This window comes from Aquarana catesbeiana, linkage group LG03 (assembly GCF_042186555.1).
Source record: "Aquarana catesbeiana isolate 2022-GZ linkage group LG03, ASM4218655v1, whole genome shotgun sequence".
Lineage (NCBI taxonomy): Eukaryota > Metazoa > Chordata > Amphibia > Anura > Ranidae > Aquarana > Aquarana catesbeiana.
The window spans coordinates 220,384,427-220,405,349 of NC_133326.1; the positions used below are offsets into that span (position 1 = coordinate 220,384,427).

Here is a 20,923-nt window from a genome sequence, read left to right on the forward strand (position 1 = left end):
ACAATCTCTTCCCCCCGCCCTCTCCCCATCCTCTCCCCATCCTCTCCTTCCACATTGTGTACAACCCATCACCATGGTTACCTATACGCCTAGTCATTAGTCATTATGCATAGTCCCGCCCTCCACCTAATCACCTCTCCACCCCACCCCTTGCCTACGGTATACGTCCAACACTGAATATGGCCACCAGCATAGCCTGATGAAGGAGTACGCATGCTCCGAACGTGAAGCACCGCCCACCTCACCCCGCTCCCGGAAGTGAAGACGCAGGACAACACGGCGCTCCACGGAGGATCCGTGACCAACGTCCCAGCCGCCCGGAGACTCTGAGCACCCACGGCACCATTGGAACAGCTACCAGGACCCAGGTCACAGGATTCACATCCCAGGACCCCCTCCACTGGCCCGTGACACCCACACCCCCCAGGAGCACGCGGATGAAACTACTTTACATGCTGGTTTTTAGCAACTCAAATGTGAGTGTTTTTATACTTTTATCATATATGCTGCACTTAGAGTGCGCCGTCCTTCTCTCTTTATTATTCCAGAGCTCCTTCTAGCTTTTATAGATGGGCTGCCCTCCATATACTCAGCATCTCTTTATCCTTACATGGACTAATACCTGAACTTGTTGTGAAACGTTAACTATTACCACCAAGTTCCCCCTTTCAGGAACCCCCTAACCACCCCTCTCCCCCCTAACCTTTTGGTTATGTGTACCCAGCTACATCCATTGTGCGCCATATTAACCCCTTGAAGGTATTCGGCAAGTTCGTCCTTCAGGTTTTTGGAAAGGCCCATGCGAAACGGTGTCGCAGAGCTGATTCATTCCACTGAGTGTTTGCGTTCCAGCGTCTAAAGTCTGTAACGTAGTCCTCAGCCACTCTGCGGCCTTGCTGGAGCCCATGGAGAGCAGACTTTGCTGTGGTAGTCCATTGTGGATCATCATAAAGCTGGGACATAGCATCAAAGAAGGATGACATAGCATGCATTTGTATATTATTCTCCTCAAGCAACCGGTGGGCCCAGGTCTGGGGCTCCCCTTGAATCAACGATATTATAAATCTCACCTTGGTGGATTCTAGTGAAAAAGTCCAGGCTTGCAAAGCAAATTAAAGTTGGCATGCGTTGTAGAAGGCCGAAACTTGCTTCGGACCCCTGACAACCTTTCAGGAGTGGGAACTCTGGGCTCAGGTGGGAGCATTACCACAGCAGGAGAGGAAACCGTCTGTGTAGGCGTAGCAGAGGATGCTGAAGCTGTACTGACAGGAACTGCTAATGTCTGTACTTGTTCTGACTTCACAGCTTGCGTGAGGGCTGTAAAATGTTGACAAATTCCATCCATCCATGAGGCTCCTCCTGTAGGTTCAGACATGGCTGTCTGATACTGTCACGTACCCTGTATCAGAGCCTGACAGTAGAAGGAGACATCTCTTACAACCCTGGCTCAGGGACCACTGGAGTTGTAACAGTGGCTGCGAGAGCGCAGCGAGGTAGGAGTGCCTGTAAGAGCTGCAGCTTGCACAGATGAGTAGCGATGATTCTCCGGAATGGCTGGACTGTAAGTAGCAGCTGGACGCGGTGGGTGCAGATGTGGGTCAGCGACCCCAGGCGCTGGCAGGTACAGGAGCAGGCTGGAGCTGGGTGAAACTAGCCGGGTCAACATGGGTAATCGGGTATGTAATACAGCAGGCAGAGAATACTCGGTAGACAGGCAGAGGTTGGCAGCGGGAAGTCAGGCAGGTACTGGTTTAGCAGGTCAAGGCCAGACGGGGTCAGGATAGGAGAAGACAGAGGTGGTCAAACGGAGCCGGATCAATATAGGTAACAAACGCAGGTACAAGATCAGGACTCTAGTGCAGCTGCATTCCTTTTAAAGGGCTATTGGCGCCAAGCAGAGTAAACGCGCCTGCCACGTGTTCTCATATGCACGTACCACTGCTCTGCCTGGCGGGCACTCATAGGAACTCGTGTGCGAACGTCCGCATCTGCCTTGCTATAGGGCATCCCTGACAGGAGCATGGGGAAGCTCAAGTCCATAATGGGGATGGTATTCATACAGCCCCAGATGATCCACAATGGCTCAAAAGTGATACGGTCCAGAAATATTTAGACATAATAAAGGTGGATAAAGCACCTGGACCAGATGGCATCCACCCATGGATCCTAAAGGAATTGAGCTCTGTCATTTCAATGCCATTTTCTCATTTTAAGGGACTTGTTAAGAACTGGAATAGTGCCACTGGACTGGCATAGGGCCAATGTGGTGCCTTTATTTAAAAAAGGATCAAAGTCTTTACCAAAAAAACTAAAAACCTGTTAGTTTAACTTCTATAGTTGGGAAGATACTGGAGAGTTGAATAAAAGACCACATAGATGAGTTCTTGCTGGAAAAAGATATTTTAAGCAACAGACCGCATGGATTCATGAAAGACCGAAGTTGTCAAACGAACTTGATTTATTTTTATGAGGAGGTAAGTAAAACCTTATACAAAGGGGTGGCTGTGGACGTGGTATACTGTATTTGGATTTTGCAAAAGCATTTGAAACAGATCCACACATACGACTAATGTGTCAGGTAAAGTCTATAGGCTTGGAAAGATCAGTTTGTAAATGGATAGAAAACTGGCTAAAAGACAGAATTCAGGGAGTAGTGGTTAATGATTCTTACTCTGAATGGTCTAAGGTTATTAGTGGTTCAAGGTTCAGTGTTGGGACCTTTACTTTTTGATATCTTTATTAATGATATAGAGTCTGGGATTAAAAGTATAATTTCAGTCTTTGCAGATGACGCTAAGCTATGCAGTGGAATAACGTCCTTACAGGATGTTAAACTTACAAGACGACCTCAATGCACTGTTTAATTGGGTAACTGTGTGGCAAATGAGGTTTAATGTTGATGAATGTAAAGTTATGAAAAATGCAGCGCTTCAGAAAAATAAGCACCCCGAAGCTCACCTTAGGGATAAGTATACAACTAGTGAATCATAGGTGATGAAACAATTGTATAAATGTGCAAGAATACACTGAAAAGTGACAAGTGCATATGTGATGATAAATAAATTCATACAAACATGGCATAAACAAGTCCTTAAAGTGCATATGATCATATAGCATAAGCCAATGAAAGTAACGGTAAGTCTATGATAAACACAAACGCATCCATAAACTCTCCTGTATAGAAATGCATAGTCTATTGGAGAAGGCAGTAGGAGGTATTTCTTCTGGTAACAGGAAATATGGGAAACAACTTCACCACCCAGCGTTCAGGGTTGTGCATCAAGAAAAAACACAACAGAGGGAATGAATGATAAATGCACTCAGGTGCGCTACTATTGTCAAACCAACCCGACAGAGGGAATTCCCTTAGCCTAGGTGTGCATATGAGTTATATGAGTTATACCTTTGAGCAGTAATAATATCAAATAACAAATAACTATCGGATGTTATGCCATCCAAAAAAAGTAATAAATAGATGGTTACAATGTGGCAAAGTCCACTTGAGGAGTAAGTGGTTGAAAAATAGGCAATTTATAGAAGTCCTGCAACCCAAATGTGTGCTTTCCTAGATGAAACAGTCCTTTCTCTGAGAGCCAGGATCTTGTGATTGAAAAAAGGTGGCCGCTTACCAGATATGTGGGACCCCTGTCACGGGGGTCATACGGGCTCAAATGTATCAAATCCCGCAGGCAGGAACAACCGATGAGGTCCTCTTATTCAGACATCTATCCGCCTAAGAATTATAAAGTGAATGCCACAAAATTAAGAAGGGGAAGTTGTATAATTTGTAGGTACCATCATCCTTCGAGAGTTATTAATAGGGGGAATTGGGGAGGGAATAACCAGGACTTCTCCAATTAAGTCCTACCTCACCATAAGAAGCAATATGGACCAGTAGGTCATCTATAAACCTATGCCTTTGTTGGCATAGGTTTATAGATGACCTACTGGTCATCTGGACAGGTACTGAACAACTTCTAAATGCCTTCATAGAAAGGCTAAATATCAATCAATTTAACCTCCATTTCACTTTTACCTACGATACTCAGAGTATTTCTTTCCTAGATGTTCAGATCATCAAGAATTCCTCTGGGAAATTAATCACGGTTTTATTTCGCAAGCCCACAGCGGGCAACACGCTACTGTATGCGTCTAGCTCCCATCCCTGTCCTCTAGTTCGCAGTATTCCCTATGCTTAATATTTGAGACTGAGATGAAACTGCACAGAGGACGGGGATTTTCGACGACAGGCTGACGCTTTGCGCACACGCCTGTTGGCCCGGGGCTATAGCCGCACTAACTTGAGAAAAGCCTTTAATAGAGCCTTTCCCCAGGAGCGACAAACACTTTTGTATGGCCCTCCCCGCACCAAGCAACCTTCCAATGCTAAAATTATTACCAAATACTCCATTCATCATAACCAGTTGCATAACAAACTATCCCGACACTGGCATATACTGACTGACCACCACACCCTTAAGAAATCTATTAGATCTACCCCCGAGTTGGTCTTCAGAAGAGCTACCTCCCTGAGGGATAAGCTCACTCACAGCCATTATAGAACTCCTGCACTCCGCCCAAGAGAGCCCCGAGGCACGTTTAAGTGCGGCAATTGTCCACATTGTCTCTGGATCCAAGGACATCAATTTGTCCTTCCTAATGGAGAGCTATTCTTTTCAAGACATTTTGCCAATTGCGGCACGAGAGGTGTGATCCATCTAATGATTTGTGCCTGCAAGGCCTTTTATGTAGGCAAAACCATTAGGGAACTACGGCAAAGACAGGAGACCACCTATATGCCTCCACTAACAGCAAGCTCACTACAGTGGGCCGTCATATTGGGATTCACCACAGATTCGACCCTGATTATGTTAAGTTTATTGTATTGGATGTTATTCCAGAAGATCCCAGAGGAGGCGACTGGGATCGTCAAATCCTCAAACGGGAATCGTTTTGGATTGAACGATTGAATGCTCTCACCCCCCCTGGCCTCAATGAGGCACATACTTACAAACGTTTCCTTTAGTGGATCAGTTGTACCCCAGGTCACCCTGCTTTATCTTTGCTCTCTTTTGGTTTCCTATATAGTTTTTATTGGATACTACATTTATCTTGTCATTAATCAACTTTCCTCTCCCCTCTTCATTCCCTCCCCCCTCCCCCTTTGAAATTTTTTTTTTACATGCCTTGTTAATATTGTGTTAGATGTGATGGATCCCTAATCCACATGCAAAGAGATTCCCTTTTCTATTGTGCATTGTACATTTTCATCCTTTATTGTTGGCTCGCAAAATGTTGTATTAATTTTCCTATCACTGCATTGTTGATGTAATGCTCATTGTAATTGCTGTATTCAGTGTCAGGATGCAAGCATTCATGCTGGCGAGCTGGTTTCCCCTCCACTTCTGACTGAATGCATTGCTACCCTGACATCCACTTGTTACTCATTCAAGTTTCTTTATGCACTACAGCTGCCCACCACTGCTATGGCGTGAGGAGTTTATTCTCCCCCTAGTGGCGGGCATGCGGATTTCCAGCGGTAGTTGGGCTTCCCTCGCTGGGCCTCTTCACCCTGCTTTCCTGAGGTGACGCTTACAGCATCACCAATAATAGGGCTATGCGCATGCGCGGAACAAGTTCCCACGCATGCGCAATAGAGGAAAGTCGGATCCGGCGATGACGGCGCTTGACGCACACAGTGGGGTACATAAGACGGCCGCTATGGCTGCCTTATGTGGATGGCGGACACCCGGAGGTTTTCGACCAACCAGCAGACCCACAGTAAGTGGCTAGCCATTTCGGCAGCCTCTCTATCCTCCTTTTTTATCACTCTGGTTAGATGATGTGGTGACCAGGATGGACCTCTCTTTTGGAGGACCCTGTGGGTACATCATCCCCAGTAATAAACTGTCTTTAACACCACACTTTTATTTTAAGGGCCTCTCCTGCCTATTTATGCTGAAGTGTCTCCCTAAATGGTCGCTGGGAATTAACTTCTATCCCTGGGTGCCAGCAACAACAGTTTTTTATCTCCTTCATTCAAGTGTTGGTGGGTTATGTTTCACTTATATATGAGTAATTGCTAGGTTCACTAAGTGTGGAGGGACACCTCTATTCCTCTCCCCCTTCCTTCCTGGAGCTATTCCCCGCCCTCCCTTCCCCCCTCCCCCCTTTTTTTCCCCCTCCCCCCTTTCACCCCCTTCCTTTTCCCTCCCCTCCCTTCCCCCCTCCCCCTTTCCTCCCCATCCAATTCCCTCTCTCTCTTTTCCTCCCCAGCCTTTCCCCTCCCCCCTTTTCCCTTCCCCCCCTTTTCTCCCCCCCTTTCCTTTCCCTTCCCCCCCTCCTTCCCCCCTTTTTCTTCCCTCCTATTCCCTTGTCCCGCCCCAACCCTTCCCCCCCTTCCCTTCCCTCCCTTTTCTCCTCCTTTCCCTTCTTCCCTTCCTCCTCCTTTCCCTTCTTCCCTTCCTCCTCTCCCCTTTTCCTCCCCCCTCCCCCTATCAATCCCTCCCCTCCCCCTATCAATCCCTCCCCTCCCCCTTCACTTCTTCCCCCCCTTCCACTCCCCAATCCTCCTCCTCCAACCCTTTCCTTCCCCCCCCCCACTGTCTTTTCACCCTATTCACTCAGGTGGCAATCACGTCATCAGTTGATACCCCACACCAACACTCATTATATCTTATGTTTTCTACACAATAGCTTACTTTGCCAAAATACCCCCCTTGCTCGCCCCCGGGGGAACGCCCGAAGTGGGTGTCTCACAAGTGCCGTCTAAGCCCGAAGGGGCAGTGGTTGGTGAGTGTACTTTCAAAATTTGAGTAACTACTCCAATATCATGCTACTTACTTCATATTACTTCTCATCACTAAGTATATGTCATTTTGATTGTTTTACTTTGTAGATAGTTTACTTGGACGCCTCCTGAGGAAGCGGCTTGACCGCAAAACTGTCGAGGCTCACGTCCTTAAATATTCAAAACCTGCATTCATCCACCTATGTGGGCGCTTAAAGTTGTTATTTCAACAAATACTGTATTGTAATATGTCTTAACTATACCTGTGTTAATCTATATTGTGTATATATAGATTTCTTAATGTTTATTTTTGAATAAATTGATATTTTACCTATATTGCATACTTTCATGAGGTACCGCGATAGTCCATACTGCTACTTATGGTGAGGTAGGACTTAATTGGAGAAGTCCTGGTTATTCCCTCCCCAATTCCCCCTATTAATAAAATCTATCCGCCTAAGATCCTCCACTGGCACCAGGGCAGAGATGTGATGAGGTCCCGTAGACTGGAACAGCTGATCGGATGGAACAGCTGATCTGGTTACACAGACTCCAATTCTTCACATGTGCTGTTGTATCTGTATAGGCGGATTGGCTTCGGTTGTATCACTTGCCATATGTGATAGAGGATTACAAAAGCAGGAAAACCTCCATAGTGTAGTAGGTAAAAAACTTCTTTATTAAAACCAAAACCGTGGCCGGCATCAAGGTATTGGCAGAAAATCAAAAATACGAAAGTTTACCAGCACTGCTGCATTGAAGCTAGTCAGCTGCTGTGTGGTGACGTCAGGTTTCGTAGCTCTGCCCTACGCTGCGTTTCTCCGTAAGAGGCATCGACTGGGAAAGGAGGCTGAAGCCAGACGTCACACACCACACTTTATAAGTATCTCAGCAGGCAGGATAACACCTGAAACAAGATTGAGATGATTTCTCAATCAGTTCACAGTGTGACCAAATCTTTTACAGATCTATAAATGCTATTATACTGTGCTAGATATACATAATGAAAACAGTAACATTATCACAATAACTGTGATATGATATAAAGTTATATATAGTACATGTTAAAAATAATACATAAGGGTTAAAAAACACAATATAAAAAATAAAATATAAAAAATAGATATTAATCAAAATTTACAAAATCCATAAAAAACAGCACCGGCAATTGGTGTGTTGTATAGAACTGTAACTTGAAATGGTGGCATTTGGAGCCAAAAAATAGAAATAAATGCCACTGATTCATACACATAGGTGGATAAGTTTAATGGTGATCAGAGCATTAATACTAGAACATCGCACGTCGCCCATTCACCCCCAACTAAAGGGGGAAAACCATTGTGGGCAGGGTGGGAAGCCCATTATCAGACATATTAGAACGAGTGGATACAATTAAACGTACTATACTAATTCTGAAAAATCCCAAGTGAAAGTATCAGAGGTTTTTATACTTGTGCATAAAAGGTTGTCAGAGGAGGGAAAGCCTCCTTTCCCGGTCGATGCCTCTTACGGAGAAATGCAACGTAGGGCGGAGCTACGAAACCTGACGTCACCACACAGCAGCTGACTAGCTTCAATGCAGCAGTGCTGGTAAACTTTCGTATTTTTTATTTTCTGCCAATACCTTGATGCCGGCCACGTTTTTGGTTTTAATAAAGACATTTTTTACCTACTACACTATGGAGGTTTTCCTGCTTTTGTAATCCTCTCTCACATATGGCAAATGATACAACCGAAGCCAGTCCGGCTATACAGATACAACAGCGCATGTGAAGGATTGGAGTCTGTGTAACCAGATCAGCTGTTCCATCCGATCAGCTGTTCCAGTCTACCGGACCTCATCACATCGCTGCCCCGGTGCCAGTGGAGAATCTTAGGTGGATAGATGTCTGAATAAGAGGACCTCATCGGTTGTTCTTGCCTGTGGAATTTGATATATTTGAGCCCGTATGACCCCCGTGACAGGGGTCCCACATATCTGGTAAGCGGCCGCCTTTTTTCAATTTATCACAAGATCCTGGCTCTCAGAGAAAGGACTGTTTCATCTAGGAAAGCACACATTTGGGTTGCAGGACTTCTATAAATTTTCTATTTTTCAACCACTTACTCCTCAAGTGGACTTTGCCACATTGTAACCATCTATTTATTACTTTTTTTGGATGGCATAACATCCGATAGTTGTTATTTGTTATTTGATATTATTATTGCTCAAAGGTATAACTCATATGCACACCTACGCAAAGGGAATTCCCTCAGTCGGGTTGGTTTGACAATAGTAGCGCACTTATGTGCATTTATCATATTGATAAAACTGAAAATTACGTTTTTTTAAGGTTGCAGCACTGTTAGTCATTTGTCTCAATTTCCTTTTTTCATTATTTATTTTATTTATTGTTTAGCTCAGTGTTTCTCAACTCCAGTCCTCAAGGTGCCCCAACGGGTCATGTTTTCAGGCTTTCCTCCATTTTACACAGTTGATTTGATCAGTTTCACTGCCTTAGTAATTACCACAGCCGTTTCATCTGAGGGAAATCCTCAAAACATGACCTGTTGGACCACTGCAGTCAGAAGATGTATGCCTGCGTCTATATCCCAGGGGATCGATGGTAGATGTTCACAACAAGGGCTCCAGTTGACAGGTATTTGTAGTCATCAGACCAGCCTCCAATCAACAGCACAAATTGTGGGAAAAAGAAAAAAGGGCCTCCACATGGTGCAGATGGATCCAGGGAAAAAAATGGTTTTATTCAATAAGATCAAAGATAAAAAAAAACTTATAAAACATCAATCACGATGTGTACATAAATTGATCACAAAAAATGGAAGGAACGGCGCGATATAAAAAGCAGCAGGCTAAGTACCCAACATGTTTCGAACTAATGTTCTTGTACTGGGGCATACATTGCCCCAATAGACTATACATTTCTATATAGGAGAGTTTATGGATGCGTTTGTGTTTATCATAGACTTACCGTTACCTTCATTGGCTAATGCTATATGATCATATGCACTTTGTATGAATTTATTTATCATCACATATGCACTTGTCACTTTTCAGTGTATTCTTGCACGTTTATACAATTTTTTCATCACCTATGATTCACTAGTTGTATACTTACCCCTAAGGTGAGCTTCGGGGTGCTTATTTTTCTGAAGCGATGCATTTTTTATTTTTCATACGCAATTTGTCACGTTGTTAATGCCAGCTGCTGATCTAGAGTAATTTTTTTGTTGTCACTAGTAGCGCAACTTTTTGCACAAATTGCTTTATTGCTTTGAATGTAAAGTTATGCTCCTGGGGGCTAGGAAAATGCATGCATCATACATACTAGTACAACTGGGGGGGATCGATGGTGGAGAAGGATCAGTGGTTTTTGGTAGATCATCAACTTCCTTTCTTGTTTCAACAGAGGTATTTGCCCCTGTACAAATCATTAGTATGACCTCATCTGGAATATGCAGTTCAGTTTTGGGCACCAGTTCTCAAAAAGTATATCGGGGAACTGGAGAAAGTGCAACCAAACTGATAAGAGGCATGGAGGAACTCGGCTATAAGGAAAGATTAGAGGAACTGAATTTATTCTCTCTTGAGAAGAGGAGATTAAGCAGGATTTGATCACCATGTACAAATACATAAGGTGCCCATATAGTGAATTTGGTGTTGAGTTACTCACTTTGTCATCACAGGGGACAAGGGAGCACTCGTTACGTCTAGAGGAAAAGATATTTTATCTTCAAATACAGAAAGGTTTCTTCACAGTGAGAACTGTGAAAATGTGGCATAGACCCCCTCCAGAGGTGGTTCTGACCAGCTCAGTAGATTGCTTTAAAAAAGCCTGGATTCTTTCCTAAATATACATAGTATAACTGGGTACTAACATTTATAGGTGAAGTCGATCCAGGGAATATCCAATTGCCTCTAAGGAAGGAATATTTTTCCTCTGCTCTATGAAAAATTGGATCATGCTTTGCTGGGGTTCTTTGTCTTTCTCTGAATCAACTTGGTTGAACTAGGACTTGTGTATTTTTTCAATTTAACTAACTATGTAACTTATGCAACTGTCAAAATGTATTATATAACAAATTATTCTTGAACAGTTTTGCACTATTACATGGTAATAGTTTAATTTAGTTTTTTAACATCTGTTTATTTTCTATTGCTTAGGACACGAACTGCATTTGAGATTAAACTGCAGAGAACAAGTAAATCTACAGACCTTCGGATTCCATCCTCAGTATGCACTATGTTTAACGTGTTGGTGGATGCTAAAAAACAGTGTACTAAACTATGTGTTTTGGATGGTGGGCAAGAGGTAAATGTCCAAAATGTATTTTCTTTGCTCAGGTCCAGTTGCAATACTTGTATAAATAGTAGTATAAATTGCACTAATGGCATTTTTTGTTACATTCTGGAACATTTCATTGAGCATGTCTTTTTTCTGTCATAGTATGTTAGAGTATAAAATTATTTTGCAAGAACATTAATCCTTTTACTGCCACCTACATATGTCCTGCATTGGCGGGGGAAGGTTACACACACACACACACACACACACACACACTCCCAACTGCTACAGCAACAGGGGGAGTGTGTATATTCCACAAGCCGACTGTCTGCTTTCTGTGGCCCGTGGGACTGTACGCCATGCTTTCTAAGTTCCACTGCACAACCGAGGGTCTGGAAACCTGCATTGAGGGTGTCACTGGGTAGAGGCAAAGTAGACCAGCAAACATTCATTCGCTAATTCTCCCCCCCCCCCCCAGCTGTAAAGAGCCCAGAAGTGACGTGTACAATATTTCTTCCAATCTCTGTTGTCACATTCCCCTGGCTGCTGTTGCCAGAAAATAAGGTAATGGAACATGATCTGCACTCCCATTAGCTTCAGATAGCCATGTGTAATCATGTGGGAACCCCAGCGAGTGATCCCGGCAATTAGTTGTGGGAGGCTTCCTCACTGAAAACAATGGGAGTCTATCAGTTCCTGCAGCTAACCGCGACTGTTCACATGTTATTCATGGAGTGGTTACCTGTGCATTATTGGCCCTGGATACAGGGAGTCTGCACCCAGGGGAGATCACTCGCAGGTAATCGCCCCATAAGCGACTACGTGTGAATGGCCACTAAGCTGTGGGAGCTGTCAGCCTCCCATTGCTTTTAATGGGGCTGCCCCCCATAACTAATTGCAGAGAAACCCCACTGGGGTTCCCACATATAATTGCACATGGCCTCTTTCTCAAGTGTACAGTTTTTTTTTTTTACTTACCTGTCTGTGCTGCTCAAAGATCTTCACTGTGTGGTTTGTTCCGCACTGGACAGCTTTTTCTTCAAATTTTCCACTCAATTATCTGGAGATTCATACTGGTCTAGAAAATGAAAAAATGAAGAGGCTTGAGTGGTGCCAAGCAGGCTGCACGGTGAGGAACTTAGAGGGACAAGAATAGATGAGAATAAACTGTGGAGGGGAAAAGGGGATGCTAGAGACAGGCACTGGAGTCCAATAAATGTCATTTTTTGTAAAAGTCCAGTTACATTTTTAACCTGAGTACACCCATTGTCAGTTATATTATGTTCTCTGTTTTTTTTGTTTTTTTTTTCATTATTAGTTACTTATTGTTATATCCTCTTGTCATATTTTATTTCCATGTACATTTATTTCTGGATCATTCCATTATATCACTCAGTCTTCTAAGCAGTGGGTAAGTGTTTCTTTACACATATATAAATTCACAAAAAAAAAGTTGGTTTCTCTATCTATAGTTATGGTGTGGATGTCCCATTGTGAGTGAAGGACCCATCCTGCCATTCTCTTATTTTGAAGTAGAATTTATGATAGCTATGTTAAAAATGGCAGTATGCAAGCTGCATTAGGCAGTGTGAGACAGACTTCAGTTAACTGGAGTATTGCATTGGGTTACTGCATTTTGTCTTATTGGGGACATAATAGCGGTAACTAATGCAAAAGTTTTAATAACAAATCTGAATTCGCATTAGACAGAATGTTGTCTATATATTGCCAAAACTGTTCTCTTTTATATTTACCATTATTACTCCAGTGACAAGTTGAAATTCCACAAGCCTGAGGGAGTTGTTCCAATAAGCAACAATATACTGTAGTCCCAATAAGGATAACTATAGACCTAAACCCTTTTAATTTAAGTAGGATCACCAAGCAGTTTACAAATCAGGAATAAGAAGGCATCTGCTCAACACCCACTGTATTTCTGTTTCTTTCTATTGTGGTAAGAGATGCAAATAATTTTATACTGCACAGTAATCCTGTAATCACTTAAAGAGGAACTGCAGTCTGCTCATATAATTTGTAATAAAAACATCTTTGCCATTCTGAAGCTTCTCTTCAACCACTTTGCATATTATTTTATATATACTGTGATTCTGTAAATGCCAAATATGCTGCAGAAATCTCCCTCTACTAAGTCTGGCTGCAGCTATTTTAACTGTGGGCAGCTAAAGCTGCTGCCTGTTCACTTCTTGGATTTACACAGACACACAGAGGCACACCTCCAGCTTTGCAGCCCTGCAGCTCTCATTGGCCCTCTTATGACTCATCCCCTCCCTTCCTTGCAAACTCTCATTAGAACGAGAGAGAGAGCTGTGCATGATGTCATGTATTTAGCCTAGGCTTTTTACTAGACAAGAAACAGGAAGTGGGCTGTATAATGTGTTTACTGGCAGAAAAAAAATGTTTTACTATCCAAAGTTAAAACAACAAGGGCAGAAGATTTAATAGATGCAAAGTTTAAAAAATGACTTAAGGTCCACTTTAAACAGGTTACAGACTGCTTAAAGGATACCTCTACATGTTTAGCTAAACATAGTCCATTCTCCATCACATAAGATTCCACTGATCCAGTTGTGGAAAAAGGATTTCCAAATACTTTCCTTCTGTTCAGTTCTGGTCTGCAGACCTGCTACTCTGCACAATGTAGAATGCCGACAGGCCGAATACAAACAGAGCAATGTTTATACAGGCCTGCGTCTGTGACTAGCTTTCAAAGCACTGGGCAGAGAAGGCAGGAGTAGCATTAGTTCTGCAAAGCTTTTTTACTAAATATGTAAGGATCTAATGATTTTTAAAAGCACACTCATCTTTTCAAAATAATGCAAATAAACTGGGTAAACACAGCATTTCACCTAGTTTTTTTTCTTTGACAAGCCCGGTTATTGTGTCGTGCTGGCTGTGGCAGACATATGCAGTCTGGCTTAGACTGATTTTAACTTTAGTGTTTTGTTAAAGCGCTAAAACCAAAAATGTAATGCAGTATACTGCAGCTTAAACTTTGATAGATGTGGTGGCTGCATTGTTTTTCTTTTTCTTTTTTTTTTTTTTTTTTTTTTTTTAATAAAACCTGAATATTGTAAGCACCCCTGTCAGTGGTAAATGATTTGTCTCATCATTCTAACTGCTTCATCTGCAGAGATACCTTTGGACAGCAGCATAGAGGGAGTGAATGATAGGTGTACTAGCAGATTTAAATACACTAACAAATTGAAGCCAAACTCCAGTTTAACATGTTTTAAGCAGTTTCAGCAACAGTTTTGTTCCTTTTAGGATAAAGGTTTTACATACATAAGTTGATCATTGTAAGCACATTGGAAATCAGTGTTAAATGGTTTGGCTCAACCCACTAACTGCTGCATATGCAGGATAGCTTGTTCTGTTAAAAAATGAAAGACTTACTGGCAGGATCACCAGGTGAAAGGAAAGAAAGCCTAATAGATAAAATGAAAGCAGCCATCATATTTAGGAATTGGTAAGCTGTAATAACTATTTGCTTTTGGATTTAATGCCACTTTAATCTTTTGTCACAAGTCCTTAAACAGTATTTGCTATTTTAACAAAAATTCACATATTGGGCAACCTATATTTTGCTTGTCTTGGGTAAAAGAGCAGTGTACCAACAAGCCTGGAACCACCTTTTCCTTGGTGTCGGTACCCATTCCCCAATTTAAATCAGCTTTCGGTCATTGACTACAGAGATACTCATAGCATGAGTGTTTTTGTTCAATGAATCCCATCTGCAGTGAAATGAGGAACTGCTGTCTGGTATGTTGCCTGGGTGGGGCAAACAGTGTTTAACCCCAACCTTTCCAAAATGAGCCACTGTTCATTCTTGTGATTATCACAACCTCTGCAGTCGCAGTTATTCAGATAGGAAGTAAGCTGTTGCTTTGGTATTTAGGCAACTGATCAGGTACCAATGCAATGTTCTGCTTTATATTTTAATTAGAGATGTACATTTAGCAATATGTTACCAAAAACATTTTAACTTTATTGGTTCTTTTTTTTTTTACATGCACAGTGAAATTCACATTATGAACATGCAGCTGTGAACGTGAACATTATTTCACCATTTGATTGCTATAATGTATAAGATACATCCTTGCTAGCTAAATGGTTAAATAATAGTCAATTGATGAAAAAAGGATGTAACATTTTATATAATCTCAAACACTTTTTGTAGCTGCTGGTCATGCCTGTGCAGTGCCAGGAGGTATTGTGGCCCATGGATGTATATTTTGGTGCCTCTTGCTTGAATGGCCTGCTTCAAATTAATCCACATAATTTAACAAGATTGAGATGTCAGGACATGATTATCCTATTCAACTGGGACCCATTAGTTCCATCTGTTTAGCATTCATTTGCAATACCTTATGTTTTAATCCTAGAGATTTTAGTGGCAGAAATGAGCAACTAAAAATCTCCTTTGCAGCTCTTGCCTGTTCAGATGACAAATCAGCAAGTTATTAGTAAGAAATGAAAATCACCAGAGTAGTTTAGCTCTAATGGAACACCTGAGTTTTTTTACGTTAAAAAGTTTTTCTTAGAGTTTTACACAATTAGAAAATGGAACATATGAACAGCCTTAAACAGGGGCAATTACAATTCCGAATACAAACAGAGAGACCAAGGGAGAAGTTCTCACTACAATCTATCCGAGGTCTCTTGATGATAGCTACAACAATTGCAAGGAAGGCTAATGTTAACAACCTTGTAACCACAGATCCAACCTTTTAACCACAGAGAGAATAAATAACCATAAAGGGGAGAAGAAAATTTGAGAGAGAAGGATAGAAAGTGCCACAGAAGGTGGTCAAAAGAGAGAAGGGAAAAAAAGGATCAGAGAAGGGTAAAAGGGTAACCCAAGAGAATTAGAGATCACAGTCTGAACTAGCGACTAGCAAGTACACTTTCTAGGAAGTTAAGGGAACCTTCATATAGGTTGCCCATGGTTCCCAAGTTTGCTCAAACATGGCTTGTATATCATTGAGTACACTTGCGACTCATTTATCGAACATAATCCAAGAAACCTTATGTTTCAAATGGCAGATAGAAATAGAGGTTGACTTGCAGGATCTCACAATAGTGATTTTGGCTGCCAAAAGTACAAAGTAAATCAACCGTCACATAGGGTGTGGTAATCTTGGTGGGGTGTCATTGAGCAAGGCAATATAGACCTGCTGAGTAATCTGGGCACCCGCCAATTCCAATAATTACAGATCCTGGGGCATTCCCACCAAATGTGGAGCATTGTGCCACCCAGGGAGCATTCCCTGAAGCACTCCACCAATGCCGTTGGGTACATTCTGGCCAGGCGAGCAGGGACAAAATACCACCTAGTGAGGACTTTAAAACTCAATTCTATCAGAGACACATTCAAAATCCTCTTGTAGGAAACCTGGAGTCTGGCATACCTATCCTCTGGCTCAAGTTCACAGGCGAGGTTCCTCTTCCAGGCCAGCATGTAAGGGTGTTTCGGAGACAAGGCCAGCAAGAATATATATGCCATGGATATACCGCCTCTGGAGCCCTGATCCTGAGTACACCACTTCTCATAGGCCATTAAAGAGGGCAAGTCTGAGGTGGGCGTATAAAATTAGCTATTTGCATAAAACGAAAAACCTCAGCAGAGGACATCTCTAAATTGGTAGTACAATGAGAGAGCGTAAACAGGCCTCTGTGTGAAAAAGTGACCTATACGATACAAGCCATTATCTTTCCACTAGCATAGGGAGAATACATAAGCAATCCCAAAGTGCAAAAGAGTGAGATAGCGTAGGTGCTAACACCGGGGGTCTGTCCCTGGGAAGGTGCCACAGTAAAAAGTAAATTGTGTAGGATGGAATTGCCTGTCATTCCATGGACACCCAGTCGGAGCGTTTGTGCTGTGAGTAAACCGCAGATAATTGTATTGCATTGCTTTGTAATAAGTTCAAAGTTCACCCCAGCCCCTAAGTTCAAAGGACCCCCAGCCCCCCTTTAGATCTAGGTGTGTATAGTGCGGAGCCTCTATCCCTTTAGGACCCCAAATAAGTTTTAGAATTTTAGTTTGAATCTGAGCAGTATCTAGTATATGGATCGGTAGCGAGCGGAATAAATACAGTAGATTGGGTAATACCGTAATTATGACCGCGTGTATCCTACCGAGCCACGAAAAGTAATGCATAGTCCACCCCGATATAAGAAGCGGCAAGGTGAACACCCAAATATGACAGGTCTCGATCTCGCTATCTAAACGCAAAAGCAGAACTCACCCTTGAAAATAGTGGGTCAGGGATGTTCACGTTAAAAGCCATGGACTTAGTCACACTTACTCTTAACCTCGAAATGCCACCAAAGTCCCATAATGGCTGCAGGATGTTAGGGAGGGAAGTAAGAGGGTAAGTGACAAAGAAGAGGACATCATCCGCAAATAATGTGCATTCGTGTTCCCGAGATTCAAAATTAAACCTCTTAATATCTGGATTGGTGCGGATGGCAATCGCCATGGTCTCAATAGCAGTCACATAAATGAAAGGGGACAAGGGGCATCCTTGGCGAGTACCGGTATTATTTCTGTGGGATCAGAGTGATACCCTTGCCCTTGTATGCAGAAAGCATTTGGTGTTTGCTTGTTTTTTATTGCCCAAAGGGATTAACTTATCAGGGCCCTGTCAGAAATCATGAATCAGGCTGAGACAGAAGTACAGTTAAGTCACACTTGTTTAATAATAATAAAAAAAGGTAAACATAGTCAAAACATAGCCAGAGTTCAGGAACCGAAACGGATAGTCAGACAAGCCAAAATGTCAGGGAGCCAGAGAACAGTGTAGTAGAACAGCAAGCAGGATCTGGATCCAGAAGGAATGTCAGCCAAGCAAGTCTCTAGAGATGTGACCAAGGTGAAGGCGGAGATCATCTGGACTGGATGGCTTAAGTAGGCAGGATTGACGAGCAGGATATGATCAACATGTGAGTCACTGTGGAGAGATGGGAGCTGGCAATATGCCGACAGCTAAGCGGCCAGCTCAGAGAAGGAAGGGCTGAGTCCAGGTCTGACAGGCCCTGGCTGCAATACTACTGGCTCCAGCAGCAGTATGTAAGTTCCTTTTGTAGATAATACCTCACTTGTTTACCTAGTATGTTGGATCATTAGCATAAGGGGCAGCAGTCCTGCAGGCCTTTCCAGGCTACAATACCAGTGCCACGGGTTCCTGCAGTGTTCTCCCTAAGAGACCCGCCACTGTCCTTCGACTGATTTGCAACACTCTTCCTTTACCTCTTTATGGGTGACTTCCTCCTGTTTTATTTAAGTGAGCATTCTTTGTTACTATACATATATATATGTTTATGGGTAAAATTGCAGCCATGCTAGCTAACACGGGCTGCAATTGTACAGTGGGGACAGAAAGTATTCAGAAGCCCTTAAATTTTTCACTCTTTGTTATATTGCAGCCATTTGCTAAAATCATTTAAGTTCATTTTTTTTCCTCATTAATGTACACACAGCACCCCATATTGACAGAAGAACACAGAATTGTTGACATTTTTTGCAGATTTATTAAAAAAGAAAAAACGAAATATCACATGGTCCTAAGTATTCAAACCCTTTGCTCAGTATTTAGTAGAAGCACCCTTTTGATCGAATACAGCCATGAGTCTTTTTGGGAAAGATGCAACAAGTTTTTCACACCTGGATTTGGGGATCCTCTGCCATTCCTCCTTGCAGATCCTCTCCAGTTCTGTCAGGTTGGATGGTAAACGTTGGCGGACAGCCATTTTTAGGTCTCTCCAGAGATGCTCAATTGGGTTTAAGTCAGGGCTCTGGCTGGGCCATTCAAGAACGGTCAGAGTTGTTGTGAAGCCACTCCTTCATTATTTTAGCTGTGTGCTTAGGGTCATTGTCTTGTTGGAAGGTAAACCTTCAGCCCAGTCTGAGGTACTGAGCACTCTGGAGAAGGTTTTCGTCCAGGATATCCCTGTAGTTGGCCGCATTCATCTTTCCCTCGATTGAAACCAGTCATCCTGTCCCTGCAGCTGAAAAACACCCCCACAGCATGATGCTGCCACCACCATGCTTCACCGCTGAGACTGTATTGGACAGGTGATGAGCAGTGCCTGGTTTTCTCCACACACACCGCTTAGAATTAAGGCCAAAAAGTTCTATCTTGGTCTCATCAGACCAGAGAATCCTTTTTCTCACCATCTTGGAGTCCTTCAGGTGTTTTTAGCAAACTCCATGCGGGCTTTCATGTGTCTTGCACTGAGGAGAGTCTTCCGTCGGGCCACTCTGCCATAAAGCCCCGACTGGTGGAGGGCTGCAGTGATGGTTGACTTTGTACAACTTTCTCCCATCTCCCGACTGCATCTCTGGAGCTCAGCCACAGTGATCTTTGGGTTCTTCTTTACTTCTCTCACCAAGGCTCTTCTCCCCCGATAGCTCAGTTCGGCCGGACGGCCAGCTCTAGGAAGGGTTCTGGTCGTCCCAAACGTCTTCCATTTAAGGATTATGGAGGCCACTGTGCTCTTAGGAACCTTAAGGCTCGGTTCACACAGGGTCGACACGACTTACAGCGCGACTTAGCAAGGCGACTTGGAGGCGACTTCAGCGTGACTTTGAACGACTTACAACGTGACTTAAAGTTGCCTCCATGACAGGTGACTTTGCCTGTGGACAACCATAGCTAAGCAGCTCCTGTGACATCATTCTTGTTAATGTTCTCTTCCTGGTTCCCTGTGCTCTCTGTGTTCTGTGACCACAATGTTCACTTTGCGCTATTTAATGACAGCTGTCGTAACAGCTGGTGTGGCAGTAATGATGGAAGAAAAAGAGGAAGCGAAGGATTAGGATGAGAAGAAGACGTCGCTACTGGATCCATCCTATTATTGCTAATAGAGATAACAGAGGCCAGTTCTGGGCCATGTATGAGAATTTGCGTGTGTTTGAGGACAAGTTTTTCAACTATACCCGGATGTCAATCGCAAGGCAAGTACATATGCTATATGTGGATCTACACATTTGAACTAGCCTATTTGTCATATATTTTGTTTAACCACTTAAGCCCCTTCCCATTTTGCTGATCAAAGACCAGAACACTCTTTGCGATTCGGCACTGCATCGCTTTAACTGACAATTGCGCGGTCGTGCGACGTTGCTCCGAAACAAAATTGACGTCCTTTTTCCCCACAAATAGAGCTTTCTTTTGGTGGTATTTGATCACCTATGCGGTTTTGATTTTGTGCGCTATAAACAAAAATAGAGCGTCAATTTTGAAAAAAATGCATTATTTTTTACTTTTTGCTATAATAAATATCCCCAAAAAATATATAATAAACATTGTTTTTCCACAGTTTAGGCCGATACGTCTTCCTCTACATATTTTTGTTAAAATAAAATCACAATAAGCGTTTATTGACTGTTTTGTGCCAAAGTTATAACATTTACAAAATAGGGGATAGTTTTATGGCATTTTTATTAATAATTTTTTTAATAGTAATGGCGGCGATCGGCAGTTTATATTGTGACTGCGACATTATGGCGGACACATCGGCCAATTTTGACACTTTTTGGTTGCATTGTCATTTATACAGCAATCAGTGCTATACAAATGCACTGATTCCTGTATAAATCACACTGGCAGTGAAGGGGTTAACCACTAGGTGGCATTGTAGGGCTTAAGTGTGTCCTGTTTCTAATTGTGGGGGGGGCGTGGCTATGTGTGACACATCACTGATCTCTGCTCCGATCACAGCAGAGATCAGTGACAATGTCACTAGGCATAACGGGGAGATGCAAGTTTACATTAGCATCTCACCGTTCTTCCTCCCCGTGAGACTATCACGTGTATCGCGG

The 20,923-nt window shown here is 42.8% G+C and overlaps 1 protein-coding gene across 5 annotated transcripts in view; it reads left to right on the plus strand.

Annotated features, from left to right (window-relative positions):
• The window catches only part of CADPS2 (calcium dependent secretion activator 2), a 1,072,621-nt gene that overhangs the window by 765,364 nt on the left and 286,334 nt on the right, over window positions 1-20,923 (plus strand). For 3 of the 5 annotated variants that reach the window (XM_073619790.1, XM_073619788.1, XM_073619791.1), the window contains 2 exons: window positions 10,956-11,103; window positions 12,473-12,487. In XM_073619790.1, coding sequence (XP_073475891.1) covers window positions 10,956-11,103; window positions 12,473-12,487 — 163 coding nt within the window. The remainder of the gene's footprint in view (window positions 1-10,955; window positions 11,104-12,472; window positions 12,488-20,923) is intronic. The other 2 variants (XM_073619789.1, XM_073619792.1) reach the window with 1 other exon arrangement.